Here is a 16,116-nt window from a genome sequence, read left to right as displayed (position 1 = left end):
CCTTCACCCTCTCATCACAGCCTCCAGGCATCAACGAAACCCCGTCCCCCACCCCCCACAGCGACGTTTCAATTCAAAACCAATACAACATTCCTCTGGGAACACAGCCACGAGAGTTTACAAAGCAGCTTCACAAATGCCTACATTGTACCTTTACAGAGCGAGCCACAGACAATGGGCTCATGCAGCTCTTTGCTGTTTTAGGCAGAAGGATGCCTTCAGTGTCACCATTCAATAATACACACACCCCACTCCTGCTGCGCTCCAATGGCTCTGGTTTAGAAGATGCACAGCACTGTGTTGTCATGTTACATCAAGGTGCTTTGAAAATGCTAAATCATTTAGAGGCCATTTCCTAAGGCTCCCGGACTTAAAACATCCTTCTCCTCTTCTACATCCTTTCTCTATCTCTCTTTCTCTTTGACACACAGACGTTCTCTGCTTACTGACCTACTCAGTGCTAATGTGGCATTTATATAGACGAATGTTCTACATGGATGTTGACAGGGAAGACAAAGAGTAGCTCGGAGACCTGTCCATTCATGCATTCGTGAAGAGGTGATGTCTTTGTCTAGAGAGCTGCATAAGCTCTAGAATGCAAACATATACTGTCCTGTGCAAAAATTTTAGGCACCCTACTTTTTTTTTTTTTTTTTTAAAGTACAAACTTTGTTATAGGTTTTTATTTTGACTTCTACATTAGCGAGTCAGTATAAACACATTTAAGATTTCCAAACATTAGTTTTCCAGCACAAAATGAAACAGAAAAATGTTTGTATGTCAGTAAAGAAAGCAGAATATTATGTAAGAGACACTTTTCAGACGAAAAACACAATGAAAGCTGCTGGGTTTTGCTGCAAAAATAAGAAGTGAATGCGACAGGCAAAGTCTCCAGAAGAACCATGACTGCTTTTACAAGATGCTGAATAAAACTCACAGCTTATTTCCTTATAAAACTGCACACATTCTACCTGAGACTACTGTTTTTTTTTGTTTTTTTTAAGCAAAGGGTCATTGCCCTTGTTTCATTTATTACTGTGTACTGCTCTTTATAATATTTTTTTCAATGGAGAAACATTTAATTAAATTATTTTTGAAGGCATCTTTGCCCTACAGCATTTCAATGCACGTGCCTACAAAGGAAAGAAAGAAATATATATATATATATATATATATATATATATATATATATATATATATATAAAGACTTTTGCACAGTACTGTACAGTACAAAACAAATGAAACTAGCAAGAATATCAGTGCAAGTGTGATATTGCTTTTATATAACACTTCGATGGGTGATATGGTAAAAATATCATCACGATACTTGAGGAGATTTCTACGATATGCGATGAGTATCACATTTATAATTTATCTACCGTACATAGTAAAATAAACAAAAACACATTAAACTGAGTTTGACGATACTTTTCTTTAATGCCTACAAAGACAAAGAAGCTAAAAAAAAAAAAAATGACAGCGATAACACCAACGATATCTCAGAAAAGTGTCTTGCGTAATCATTTATTACAATACTGACATGATATTGATATAGTGCCCAGCCTTACTGTTCGATTAACAATAAATTAATACAGAGTAACTGACATTTCGGACATAATATGCCCAAATATTCTGTTTATTTTTGCTCCGCTTGTGGTAATCGGTCCTGAAGAAGCCACGCTCACTTTATAGCCTGTCGGTGCTTATAATCCTGTTAAAAGGTGCTTCTCGTGAAAAATGACATCCCTTCTTCCTTTTCATCATAATCTGATAAGCTTTCATATTTTACGTCAAAAGTTATATTCCTTAAAAGTATCATTTGCCATGTCTGCTGCTGATGTCGCGAACACTACTGTAGTAACCGTTTCAAACTAGGAAGTGGAATTTTACATGGTGAACACAGGTGAGTCCCAGTGTGGTTAAAGTCACCATAAGCACTCTTGGAATGCTGCTCGTCCAATCAGATTAGTGGACCGGAACGAACTGTTGTATAAATCACGTTATGATTAGACAAAGGGCCTAGCGGTAGATGGTCAACATAAGCAGATCTTTTAAAATACTGTATTTAATTGTTGATATCGTCAGCATTTTTAACAGCTTAAAGAGAAAGAAAGAAAAAAAAAAAAGAGATGCTGGTTAGGGAATAACTGTTTATATTAGGGTTGCAACAATACCACTTTTTTCAGACCAAATACATGTAGTTAAACTTGGGTACCACCTGATACCAAGTACCGATATGAGTACTTCACACTTTTCGGAATGCCCCATGTCTGAAGCATGTCATCAAACGCACCTGCTATGGCTTGTCCAGTGTGCGAACCCCTAATCTGCGTTGCTTGTAAAACGACTCTCTGGGGAGTAAAATCCTCATCAATCCACTGTGCTGTTAAACTTATAAGAGACGTTGGGCTGACACTGCTAGTCCAAATATCAGTGGTGAAGCTGAGGGCCGAAATGTCCTGCAACAGGTTCCTGATGTGCTTTTTCACCAAGTCACGCAGCTGTGGTAATGCGGTATCTGTAATGTGGTGATGGTTGGGAAGCTCATAGTTCAGCTCAAGTATAACAAGAAGACGACGAAATCCTGTATTATCGACAACTGACAACGGTTGGTCATCAAGAGCAATGAACTGTGTAAGAGCTTCTGTTATTTTTACTGCCCGTGGGTTGTCTCTGGACATGTTCTCTCACTTCTCCAGCGTTTGCTGAAATGTTGGTTGTTGCTGTTTCCCGCTGCTAGCATAAGCAAACTCTTTGCACTCTGTGTTATGTTTGTTCTTTAGATGTTTAATCAAATTTCTTGTGTTAACCGAGCTATTTTTTTTACCCCTCCTCTTCACAGTTTAGCAGAGCATAGTTTGCAGTCTGCTCTACTCTTATCATCATCATCACTTATCTTAAAATATCTCCAGATTGCTGACATTGCTCCTCTTCCGACTACCTGCTCAACTGACGAGAGGTTGGGCTATGTCATGTTGTCATAAAGTGGTATCGGTGCGGTTGTATCGGGGTAGTTTTACGAGTACGAGTACATGAGCACAGCATCCGAGCACACCCGAGTACCGGTATCGGTGCATCCCTAGTTTATAGCTGCTATAATACAAGTGATCACATGAACTAAAATACCTGTGCTGTTACACACTAGTAAGTCTAACTATGAACAGAAAAATATATAATCATTGGAATATTACTGTCGTATAAGAGGAACAATCAACTTCAACCACCTGACAGAATGAGTACAGACTGTAGCTCGACTGGTAGTGCATGGGATTCAGAAATCCGAGCTACATTTACAGCATGGAGGTGAGACATGTTACATCTAAAAGGAATCATTTTGTAATTGCAATACTGAAATTATTCTTTTGCAGTAGAATGATAATGAAGCAGAGTTCAGAGCTCAGACGAATTCACATAAGTATTCAGGCTTTATATTTGGCTAAACTACTCGAGTATAATCTATTAAAGCAGGCAGATCTAGCTGAAGCGGTAATAAGGGCACTCTGCAACCCCTCTGCTTTCCATCCATCCACAAGCCATTGGATTTACTATCAATTTTCCAGCGAGTGTGGGAATCAGCAGCCATGGATTTGAAGCTGCTTTATCTCCTCTTGATCACTTTCTTTCTTTCTTTCACCAAATGGTGCATGAAGCCAGTGCTCTTTTCCCAGCACAAACCAACACGTTCAAAAATTGAACACGGCTAAACTTAGTGAATCCATTACAAGTCATCAGAGAGCTATAGCAATGGAAATAGAGCTCGACACCCCCTAGCTCTGAGCCCGGGACACTTACTGAGACATCACATTTATGTTTAATGCAAGACTGCAACAAATATGGAATGGGTATTTGATTCATGAGCATCAAGGATGGTTTGACTTCATCAGTGTGATGCAGACACAATGTAAGAATAATGTGAGATTAGAACACTAACAAGAAGCATGCATTTAAGCATGATGCACTATGAATTGCTAATCAAGTACATATTTCAGTTAGGAAACTTAAATAGTAGAAGGAAAAAAACCCCATCAAGATTCTGAAGGTAAATACATTTTCTTAAAATCAAGTTTTATATTTCAGTCGCACACTATGGGTCCAAATACAGGGACAAGACGCCTTGTGTATTCCGTTCACGCATCATACGGAAGTGCTACTACAATAAAACTCAACACATACAGCCATCACTATATAAAGATATCAGCGTGGGAAACAGAATCAAAGGACATACAGAAAACACTCCTGAAGATGGATTTGATGCGCTCAGGAATCCATACTTGTGGATTATCCATGGATTTTATTTTCACTCGCTGAAAGACCATTTTTCTGCCATGTACAGCTTTAAAAGAAACAACGTCTCAATTTCCACAATCAGAAGAGAAAGGAGAGGATGTGCTCGTGAAGCCGGCGATTTGTTCGCACAGTGACATGGAAGGATGAACATTGGATTGGCTCGTCATGAAGCTGGCTGAGGTTTATATACACTTTTCCAGTGCATGGTCAGGGGACTGTCTGTCAGCTGCCGTGTGCTGGGTTCTATTCGTGTAGACGATCTAATGTACAGTATAGGGTTGCGGGCAGAAATAATTAATCCGTTATGCTCTAATTCAAAATGGTATTTTAAGCTGTCGCATCAATTCACAATGATGAGAGAGAACTCATGGGTTGACATGGAGAATTAAGAGAGCACAGCGGCTGGAAAACTAGAAAAGCAAAGCCTGAGTTGACGTGCACTAATCATAAAGTAAAGAACCATGAATTACTATCTTACTAAAATATTGCTAAGACTCTATCTGCATATAGCAAGCAAGCAGCAATAAGCAAGAACATATTCTCCTTTAGGACACTATAAAGTGTATGTAAATATACACTTCATAACAATTCATATACAATAATATACAATACAATCTCAGAACAATAACTGAATTGATTAGCTTGGTCAACGAAAGTTGTTTCTAACTGTGCCATATAAATACATGTGACATGACTTGACAATAAAGTGATTTGGATAAAACTTGTCTAGTTTTAAATATTATAAACTGTACCTTTAATCCATCAATCCATCCATCTTCTATACTGCTTATCATACAGGGTCATGGGGAACCTGGAGCCTGTCCTAGGGAACATGGGGCACAAGGCGGGGAACACCCCGGACAGGGTGCCAATCCATCACAGGGCACAATCACATACACCTAGTGGACACTTTAGACACGCCAATCAGCCTATCATACATGTCTTTGGACTTCGGAGGAAACCCACGCAGCACAGGGAGAACATGCGAACTCCGCACACACAGGGCAGCGGCGGGAATCTAACCCCCAACCCTGGCGGTGTGGGGCGAACGTGCTAACCACTAAACCACCGTGCGCCTCTGTACCTTTAATGTGAAGTGAAAATTTAAGGTAGGTAGATACCTGGGATACTTTGTCTTCTGATGGCCAGTGCTCCATCCGGAGATCTGGAGGGGTTGGAGTGTTTGGTGTAGGGCCCCTCATCTACAAAAACACAAGCAGAAGAACAAGCAGAAGAGTAAACAAGAGTAACAAGCACAAACATACCAATCATAAAGTGAAACTTACACTGCATTTACTGATCATTTTCTCTTTCTCTCTCTCTCACACACACAATCCTTAAAGTGAGATGCCATAATTGGATTAATGGCACTCTCAGGTGATACTCAGCATCACAAGAGCTGGCAACCTCACACACACACACACACACACACACACACACGTGAGGAATAAAATTATTCTAATGAGCAAGCTCTTTTTAGCTTCAGAAGAGGCTTCCTGTTTGACGGATGTACGGAAAGTTACAGGGTGCGTGTGTGGCTTGGCTGTCAAATATGGAGGTGTACAAATCAAGGCTTTAAGCTGCAGTGCCGAGTGAAGTGTAGCATGAAACAGTGCTATGACTTACACGATTAGAAAACAGCAAGCTCTCGTTTATATATTACATATACACAAAGAGAAAGAGGAAATCTCAAGATGTTTGTACTGTAAGTCTGTGTAAAGCTTGTACATAATTACTAGCTTTATTCAAAAGGTATTCAGATGGGTAATGCGCGCACACACACACACACACACACACACACACACACACACACACACACACACACACACAGTCCCCTCCAAATGTATTGGAACTGCAAACCCAATTCTTTTTTTTTTTTTTTTTTTTGCTGTACACTGAAAACATTTGGATTTCAGAAGAAAAGATAGATATGAGAGGATAGCTCATCATTTAAGCTTTTACTTCTTGAGATTTTCAAACAGATGTGTAAAACAACTTGGAAAATCATACCTTTTGTTTGAACCCACCCATTTTTCAAGTGATAAACAATATTGGAACATGTGACTGACAGGTGTTTCCTGTTGCCCAGGAGGTCCCTGTTAAATTGATTGTTTAAACAAGTCATAGCCCTGAACATCTATACTTGGTTCGAGCCCTGGGTTTGTCCTGGGAAAACTGCATTAGTTGTTAAAAAGGATAAACCAACATGAAGACAAGAGAGCTGCCTACGGGAGAAAAGCAAGCCATTTTGAAGCGGAGAAAAGAGGGAAAATCTATCAGAGCCATTGCACAACTATTGGACATAGACAATACAACAATTTGGAATGTCCTGAAAAAGAAAGAAACCACTGATGTACTAACATCCAGACATGGAACAGTGTGGAGAAAGAAAGGATCTGCTTATGATCCAAAACATACAAGCTCATCGGTCATGCATGGTGGAGGTAGTGCCATGGCTTGGGCTTGCATGACTGTTTCTGGAACAGTCTCACTAATCTTTATTGATGATGTAACTCATGATGGTAGCAGCAGAATGAATTCAAAAGTTTACAGGAACATTCTGTCTGACGAGTAACTTTCAATATGAACATCATGCAGCAAGACTATGACCCAAAACACACTGCCAACACATCTAATGACTTCATAAAAAAAAAGTGGAAAAAAGTGGAAGGTTTTAGACTGGCCAAGTCAATCACCAGATGTTAACCCAATTATGCAGCATTTCACCTCCAGAAGATGAGACTAAAGGAAGAAACACCCTCAAAACAAACAATGAAAGAAGGTGCAATAGACGCCTGGAAAAGCATCACAAAAGATAAATGCAACAGTTTGTGGTTATGTCAGTGGGCTTGACGCAGTTATTGCAAGCAATCAATACGCAACCAAGTATTAAGTGTTATTTACTTCAAGACTATCTGTTCCAATACATTTGCTCACCTAAAAATTGAGTGCTCAGCCACCAAAGGTGCCACGTTCTATGTTGGTTTACACATCTAGATATAAATATCAGGAAGTGAAAGCTGAAATTCTGCTTCTGTCATGCCATATTCATCATTTGATCCCAAACCCAAATGTCTTCAATGGAGAGCAAAAACAACAGAATAGGACTTGCTGTTCGAACACGTTCAAAAGGGACTGTATATTCAAGTATGCATCTCAGAAGTAGTAAATACATGCACAGACGATGTACACTGCTTCAGATATTCATGAGGAGCAGACACGGCAAGAAAACCTCATGCACACGCGCATCCCTCCTTGCTGATAAATTTTAAGAGCGCATTAGCAGCAGGATGCATTTAAATTATAATCGCTGTACTGTTGACATTCAGCTCTCATCCGCAGACCCTGCTGTAGTGGCTGCTGGGTAAAGTACTCCAACTACTTTCCCTGAACAGCACATCCTACCATAATATAGATCCAAAATCAGTATGTCACAGTCTGTCGACTAAAGATGAGAAGAATTCAAATAACTTCTCAGATGGAGGTGATAGACCATGCACATGAGAGTTTTGGTGAAATAGAGATCAGCGCTCTTCCCACCATATTCACATTCATTCACTAGACTTTGTTGATGATGGAATAGAGTTGATGGCGTCTTGGAGACCAGTCATGATTGTGCAGTTCACTGGATCATGTCTTTAAATCCGAAGCAATGGTCAAACTAAAGGCAAATTAAATGTATCTTATGAAAAAGGCAATTCACGTACATACTAATTCATTTTGTACTGAAGTAATCTAGGTGAACTTTAACCCAACAAACGTGCAAACCACAGACGAGTAAGCCAAACTGAAAACAAGCATGCAGGCTGTCTAGATAGCTAGTTATTGGAAGCAAAGCCAGGCTTATACTGTACGACGATCTCAACAAGATGGTGAAAATAGCATCAGAGGTGTTCACACTGTACATCTTAATAACACAAAAATACCCCAATAAAAAACCTCCTGACTTGTACCTTTTGCTGTTTGTTGCTGTACTCCTCTCTTACAGGGTTTTAACTTGACCGTATACATCGAGACCCTGACCTATTTGTTCTAGCTTAAGGATACATGTTTTTGAAGACTACAGAGCAAAGAGGGAAGACATCTGCCAAATGCTATCAATGTACATGTACTTATCCTAAGGTCCACAACATCCTCTAGACGTCCCTGCTCCCACTCAGATTCTGCTTATCCTGAGATCTATACCCCGAGCTGAAAATGAGCCACCTGTCTCCTTCAATTACGTTTAAAAGACTTATTTATTCATAACCTTTATTATGAGCAGTTACGTACATTCGATAAATATTATATAGTACTTCTAGGGTTTTCCCCACCATAGAAAGGCTTAAGCACAGCACCTAAGTGTTTCTGTGGAGCACGTTAAGACGAATTGATGTTTTAAGATGTAAAAAGGGATTTATGCACTGACGAAGAAAAATTGTGAGGTGGCTTGATCTCAAACAGAAAGGTAAGCTGGTAACATGAATGACCTGCCAATCAACAATCAGTGTTTGGAAGAGCGTGTGATTGGTGTGTGACAGATGCTCATTGCCAAGCTAATCAAACAGCCGATTGGTTATTTCTCTGTACAATCAACTCGGGATGGTAGTTACAGCCATCAACTCAGAAAAGCAAGTGGGACGTCATTGATAAGGTAAACCTCAACAAAGAATATCAACTATTTGTTTTTGTGGATGTGAACAATAGTGATAGCAGATATAATAAAGATATAATTAACGTAGCCTATTTTACAAGTAAAAAAATTGCTAACCTAGACCACGTACTAAATTAAGTTATGCTAGCCAGCAAAGCTAGTCGGTCGATGTTACGTAAAGATACCTTGACTGAACTAATGTTAGTGTCTGACGTGGCTTGGTAGCTAAACAATTTTAGGCTGTGTTCACGCGTAACATCTTTTTCTGATGAAAACCTCTGGCCAAAGAAAGAACTATTCCAAAATACAGTTCACAGCGTCCCAAAAGAAGCTCGGGGTGTTTTTGAAAACACGATCTACTCCATAGGATTATTATGTAAAACAGGTGCTGACCGCTTCAAAAAAAGAAATAAATGTTGAAATGAATCAAGAAATTCTCTGCCTGTCTCCTTTATGTCCTTGCATTTGCAAAAATAATTACCTATGTATTTCAACATGTTTATTTTCCCTATGTTTACAAGTTAAGGGAATCCACACATATTTTCATTAAAATCTCAAACATATTTGGTGAAATGAAGAGACTTTTGACTATAAGTACAATAAGTGTTGCCAGCTTTCTTTCACAAATATAGTAAGGATAATGGTAGAAAACAATGTGGAAAAAACTTCAAATATCTTAATTTCCTTCAAATAATTTCAAACCCCCAACCAGAACCAACCCCTGGAACCCTACAGCACCCAAGCCTCATGAAAACCTATGGAAAACCCTGGTACTTCTATAATATCTGATACACAAATAACTCATTCACAGCACCAGGCAGAGAAGTATTAGCGCCATCATTTCTCCTTGTTACTACCAGACTTGGCAAGCACACTGGTCTGTAAAGCTGCTTTGAGACAATCAGTGTTTTATAAACCGCTATAAAAAATATATTCCTTTTTTTTTTTTTATAGTGCTAACCCACTGTTTGCAACTGAGTGAGGTTGGGAAGTTTCCCCATGTGATGATGCACTATAAAGCTGATATTTGATCAGCACAGGATGGCATGTAAAAATTGAAATCACTTTGGAGCAATGCAGAAAAGTGCTACTATATAGAACACAGCACATACTTCGCTGACCTGGAATCAAGTCTCTGAAGAGACCAGCATAGAGACATATTCATGAAAAATGCATTTAGGTGTCAGTCCGGTGTGGATCTGAATGAGTGAACACAACAACCTCTTCGTGGTGTAGGTGAGGCTTGTGAACAAATCAGACATAAACAAAGTGTTAAGTCACAAGAATGGAACCAGAAAAGAAGGAAAACAGCTAGGCTATCTGCAAAATGAGCTTGGATGACTCATGCTGTTGTTGGGATACTGAAGCACAACAGCATCAATCCTGAAGTCTGGGAAAAGCTTCTGGTTTTAACAGCAGCTTTGTGCATGGATAGTAGGTGGCTGTGTAGGAGGTTTGCAACAGCGGTAAGAGTTGATAGTTCTTTCAGTTCATGTGCCTCTCCTTCATAGCATACAAATAAACACGGCAACACATTCACACTTATAAAAACGCGTGCATCAAGACGATAAAAAATAGTGAATAAAAAGAAGCCTAACTAGCAGTCACTATAAATTAATGACATAACCATTGAGAAATAAAATCTGCAGTACGTTGCAAACAGCTATCATCTGTGCCCCAAAACATTGATGCATTCTTTTGCACAACCTATGAAAAACCAATGCATCTGTATTTATGTATTTTTTAATTCAGTGATATTTATTCAGTTTCCTGCACTATAACTGGCTAGTAAATCTCACAAGCAGTCCATTAACTGGACGTTTCAATAGTTATTCATATCACTATAATGTCCACAGAAAACTGTGGAAGCATAGGAGATGTGTAATCTGTGTGTGTATGTGTATTTTTGCTATATGTATTCCAACACATTTGGATATTCTTCACAGGTTTCCAAAGTCTGGCTTCTAAACTGTGCAATCATCAGTCCTAAAGCAAAAAGCATAAGGCTGTGGTAGCTCAGTGGTTAAGACGTTGCGTTACCAATTGCAAGCTCGTGAGTTCAAACCCCAGCACCAAACAGCCAAGCTGGCACTGTTGGGCCCTTGAGCAAGACCCTTAACCCTCAACTGCTCAGATGTACAGATGAGATAAATGTAAGTCGCTCTGGATAAAGTCGTCTGAAAAAATGCCATAAATGGAAATGTAAAAAAAAGGTTCACAATCTATTGGAATATAGCGATGCCGATTTAATGACAGATTGCTAGGTTTATACTACCGCTATTTGGATGTCCTGAGCAACACTCATACATGTACGTTTCAACAATAAGATCAATCAGTCAGTCTGTGAACAAACAACAATGGAATTTCAAATACTGTATGTCTGAATGTGAGAGCAAAGCCAAATGCTTGCTTGCAATACTTTGTCCATTTCTCTCTCTCTCAAGATTCAAGATTCAAGGCAGGACCAGTCCACTAGGGAAATTCCCAGTCGTTCATTTTCATCTTTGATGAATAGTGTTGGTTTCAAAAGTCCAGAAGCCCCCCCAAGTCTCAGCAAGCTGACTAATTCACACCTGCTGGCAATGGCCAAACTCATCTGTTACAGTCTGAGACTGAAACGAGGGTTCTTAATGAACTGCCTGGGACAGATGTGTGAGGACAGATCTGTGGGTGTCAGGCGTCTCACACTTAAAGAACTGGATACATATAAAGAGGGAACAGCAGAGTCACTACACGACACTTAACCTCCCAAAATCATGGCTTTGTCACATCACATCGGACAAGAAAATGGTATTGAATAAAAGTTTGTACTTTAAATGGTGTGCTTTGACAACTATCTACAAACGTTCTCGTCACTGGAGGTACAAAAAGATGTACCCTTCAGGACACCACCTATGTGACAGGTGTGTGCAGATGCTCCTCTTATTTAAGAAAAGCACAGACCAGATGGTATTAGTTGATTGGTCTATGTATTTTTCTGATGGGAGTAAGTAAACTACAACAAACTTCTCTGAAAAAAAGGGTACTAATATGGCATAAAGTACTGAACATAACTTTTCAAGAAACAAACAAAAATATACAATGAGAAATATACAATGAGTTTACGTTCACTATTCTGGACAAAATCTCACGTGTGGGCGGGCTTATCAACGAATTACTCTCATTGGCTAGTGAGATCTGAATCGACAGCTCACGTGTTCGGCTGAGGAGGAGGAGGATAGCGTTGATGATGTCAACGATGCTCCGTGCCGAAATAGTCGTATGAGACTATCCAAACCTCAAATATTCAGTGCAAACTAATACACTGACCAAGTAATTTCAAACACTAAAAAGTAAAGTACAAACACTACACCTATACAGAGAACCACATCCAGAACGCTCCCCAAAAAGTCTCTACTTCCTGGTCAGGGAGCTGCCAATCCAAATCTCACTAGCCAATTAGAGTAAAGTGGTGTTAAAACCACCCACACGTGAGATTAGTGCCAGAATGGCAAATGGAAGCTTGCAGAGTGTACAAGAAACATTTGAAAGCGTAAAAGAAAACTCTAGCAGCGCATTCATCAACCATGATTAGTGAAAACGATGCTTAGAAAACTGTTAAAAAAAAGAATGCTGTTTATTTGAAGAGCATGTCACATTTTTTGCCGCCGAGTTCGAGTTTTCAGTTTCAGAGTGTTTTTCTTCTCTCTCATTGGATATTTTATGTCAGTTTCTTTAAATACTTTTGGCACAAATCTAATCCCATATACTAAACTGTACTTTTCCTTGATGTTGTGGTAGAAGCCTGAAGTGTATACAATTTGTACCTTTAGTAAGTATCTTTTACCTAGAAAGGTTAATGTAGTGTACCTTTAAAGCTTTACTCTAAAAATGAATTATAGTGCATTTATGTACCTTAAATCAATTTTAAAGGTACACTATATCCACATATCCATGTGAAAGATACATATTAAAAGGTACAAAATGTGTACCCTTGAGGTTACCGCCCCAGCAACAAAGAATGGTATAATTTACTACTACTTTTCTCTTTCCTGAAAGAGAAGCAACATTACACCCCAACGTTACCACGGTTGTTATGACCGCGAAGACATTAACACCATTTCAACTAATCACCATTAAACCAATTCTACTTATGTACTGAAACATGAACACAAAAATGTCAACATATCCGGTCCACCAAATTCACATTGATCATTTTCCTACATTTAAGCTGAGCTTGCTAACTGCGGCTCCTCGGCTCAGGGAACAAGCCAGGCCATTCTAATCCCAGCCAGTGTAATTTCATATCTCTCTCTGCATTTAGTAGCTCTCCCAGAACAAAGCAGACAAGCAGGATGGAGCCTGAGTGGTCTAAGGCCTGCTCTATTTACAGCATTCACTCTGCTACTCTTCCCTCACATCAATGGATCTACCTCTGGGGCGCTACTCTCCCACATCCCAGTGAAAGTCATTGCTCACTCGACACAGGAACACCATGGCATGCACAAAGATGAGCTCAGTGTCACCAGGGTAATGGTGCAGAATGTGACGTTGCTTTTACCAGAGCTGTGCTTTTCCTTCAACTACTGGGCAGACTCTGTGTCCATACACGAAATGCATACCAAGTGCATGGGGAACACAAATGAGTGCACTAGTGAATTGGTGTTCTACATTTTTCCTTTTCGCTCAGTTCATTTTAGGAAACATTGCAGGACCGCACCAATGAGATAAAGACATTGGCAGTAAAAAGAAGAGCGGTGGCATAATAAACCAATGGTGAAGTGGGCAAGGAGGAATGCAGGAACTTTGAGGTCAGCCACTGACTCACTGCCTGAATGAGGAGGAGGAGCAGGACCATGATGGTATGACATTAACACGATAGATCCATCACAATAAAAGTGAACAGAAGGATAAAGAGGTGGGAGGAGAAATCTGTTGATGATGAAAGAATGAAAATGTAAAAGATCCATAAAGGGATAGAAAGAGTGAGAATGAAAGAAATGAGTCTGGCACTCAGAGAGAGAAAGGAAACAGACAGCAGTAGAGCTGTCACCCTACCAAGTCACAGTGAGCTCAGTCATGCATATAGGCGCACTCATTTGTGGAGGTGAGGGGTAAGGAAGAAAGACCTGAAGTGCTTCTGGGCTCTCCCTGTCATCTGTGGCGAATAGTAATGAGTCTCGCAGGGCGTGCGGTCCATACACCGGCTCTCACCATCCGTTAATTACTCAAGCTTCCCAAACCAAGCTCTAGAAAGGCCAACCAATCTACATGACATGTGTCCGAGTGGTGTACAACTGGGCAGGTGGACATGACGGCCTTCGTTTTACTCCACTGGAATCTTTTAACATCTGCTGCAGAGAGAGCTAAAGATGCCTCACAGAACCTGTAATTTTACACATTCATTTTCAACACTTCTGATGCTCTCTATAATGACGTTTCTGGTATGTTCTAAAGTCAAATCATAATGAATCAAGGGACTAGCTGTGTTCAAGCTCAACCATGCAGACCTCGGGGAGAGAGAGGGGGTGACTCGCCTTTATTTTTAGCAATGAGCTCAGAGTTTGTGTTGCCTGGGTCTAATGACACAAGCTACCCTCAATCTGATGGCACAGAGAGAGAGAGAGAGAGAGAGAGAGAGAGAGAGAGAGAGAGAGAGAGAGAGAGAGAGAGAAAGGAAGAAAAACAGAATACCCAATTGTCCCTGTCCACTGCAGCAAAATATCTATCTCCTTCCAGCACTGAGCAGTAGGAAGGCATATCCTGGGATTAAAATCCCTTAAAATTTAACAACAGCAGTCACTTTGGGTCAACCCGAGGCAGTTCAGTTGTAATGGAACTGGGGGTTGCGCCAAAGCTAAAGCACAGAGAGGAAAAGTGTAGAAATAAGTGGGGGGAAAAAAACTTAAGAAAGGAACATTGCAGACATTATACAAAAGCGTAATGTCTAATGTTCCTTGTGATGTCAAGGAACATTACAGAATGACTGCCTTTTAAGTGCTTAGCAATTCAAATGTGATTGACATCACAAGGAACATTAGACGTTACGCCTTTGTACAATGTCTGTAATGTTCCTGAATTCAGTCAAGTTGAAGCAGAAAAACATATATTATATAAATACACACACAGACACATACATACATATACATATATATACATACATATATTATATATATATATATATATATATATATATATATATATATATATATATATATATATACACACACACACACACAGTATCTGACAAAAGTGAGTACACCCCTCACATAAATTCACGTAAATATTTGATTATATCTTTTCATGTGACAACACTGAAGAAATGACACTTTGCTACAATGTAAAGTAGTGAGTGTACAGCTTGTGTAACAGTGTAAATTTGCTGTCCCCTCAAAATCACTCAACACACAGCCATTAATGTCTAAACCGCTGGCAACAAAAGTGAGTACACCCCTAAGTGAAAATGTCCAAATTGGGCCCAAAGTGTCAATATTTCATGTGGCCACCATTATTTTCCAGCACTGCCTTAACCCTCTTCGGCATGGAGTTCACCAGAGCTTCACAGGTTGCCACTGGAGTCCTCTTCATTCCTCCATGACGACATCACGGAGCTGGTGGATGCACCTTCTGTTTGAGGATGCCCCTCAGATGCTCAATAGGGTTTAGGTCTGGAGACATGCTTGGCCAGTCCATCGCCTTCACTCTCAGCTTCTTTAGCAAGGCAGTGGTTGTCTTGGAGGTGTGTTTGGGGTCATTATCATGCTGGAATATTGCATACTGATCATGCTCTGCTTCAGTATGTCACAGTACATGTTGGCATTCATGGTTCCCTCAATCAACTGTAGCTCCCCAGTGCCAGCAGCACTCATGCAGCCCCAGACCATGACACTCCCACCACCATGCTTGACTGTAGGCAAGACACAATTGTCTTTGTACTCCTCACCTGGTTGCCGCCACAAACACTTGACACCATCTGAACCAAATAAGTTTATCTTGGTCTCATCAGACCACAGGACTCAGAGTTCTTTGCCATAAGGTGCCATGTTGAACTTCCAGTGACCAGTATGAGGTCAGGAGTGCGAGAGAAATGACGCCAAATTTAACACACCATTCACACCGAAGGCCTTGTAACACTAACAAGTCACAGGACACCGGGGAGGGAAAATGGCTAATTGGGCCCAATTTGGACATTTTCACTTAGGGGTGTACTCACTTTT

General features: G+C 40.1%; 1 protein-coding gene across 6 annotated transcripts in view; it reads right to left on the bottom strand.

Moving 5' to 3' along the window:
• Positions 1-16,116, bottom strand: part of grip1 (glutamate receptor interacting protein 1) — a 303,900-nt gene that overhangs the window by 73,834 nt on the left and 213,950 nt on the right. For all 6 annotated transcript variants that reach the window (XM_053688172.1, XM_053688170.1, XM_053688171.1 and 3 more), the window contains exon 2: positions 5,409-5,489. In XM_053688172.1, the coding sequence (XP_053544147.1) occupies positions 5,409-5,489 (81 nt within the window). The remainder of the gene's footprint in view (positions 1-5,408; positions 5,490-16,116) is intronic.

This window comes from Ictalurus punctatus, chromosome 19 (genome assembly GCF_001660625.3).
Source record: "Ictalurus punctatus breed USDA103 chromosome 19, Coco_2.0, whole genome shotgun sequence".
In the NCBI taxonomy this organism is placed as follows: Eukaryota; Metazoa; Chordata; class Actinopteri; order Siluriformes; family Ictaluridae; genus Ictalurus; species Ictalurus punctatus.
This window is presented reverse-complemented; position numbering and strand designations above follow the sequence as displayed.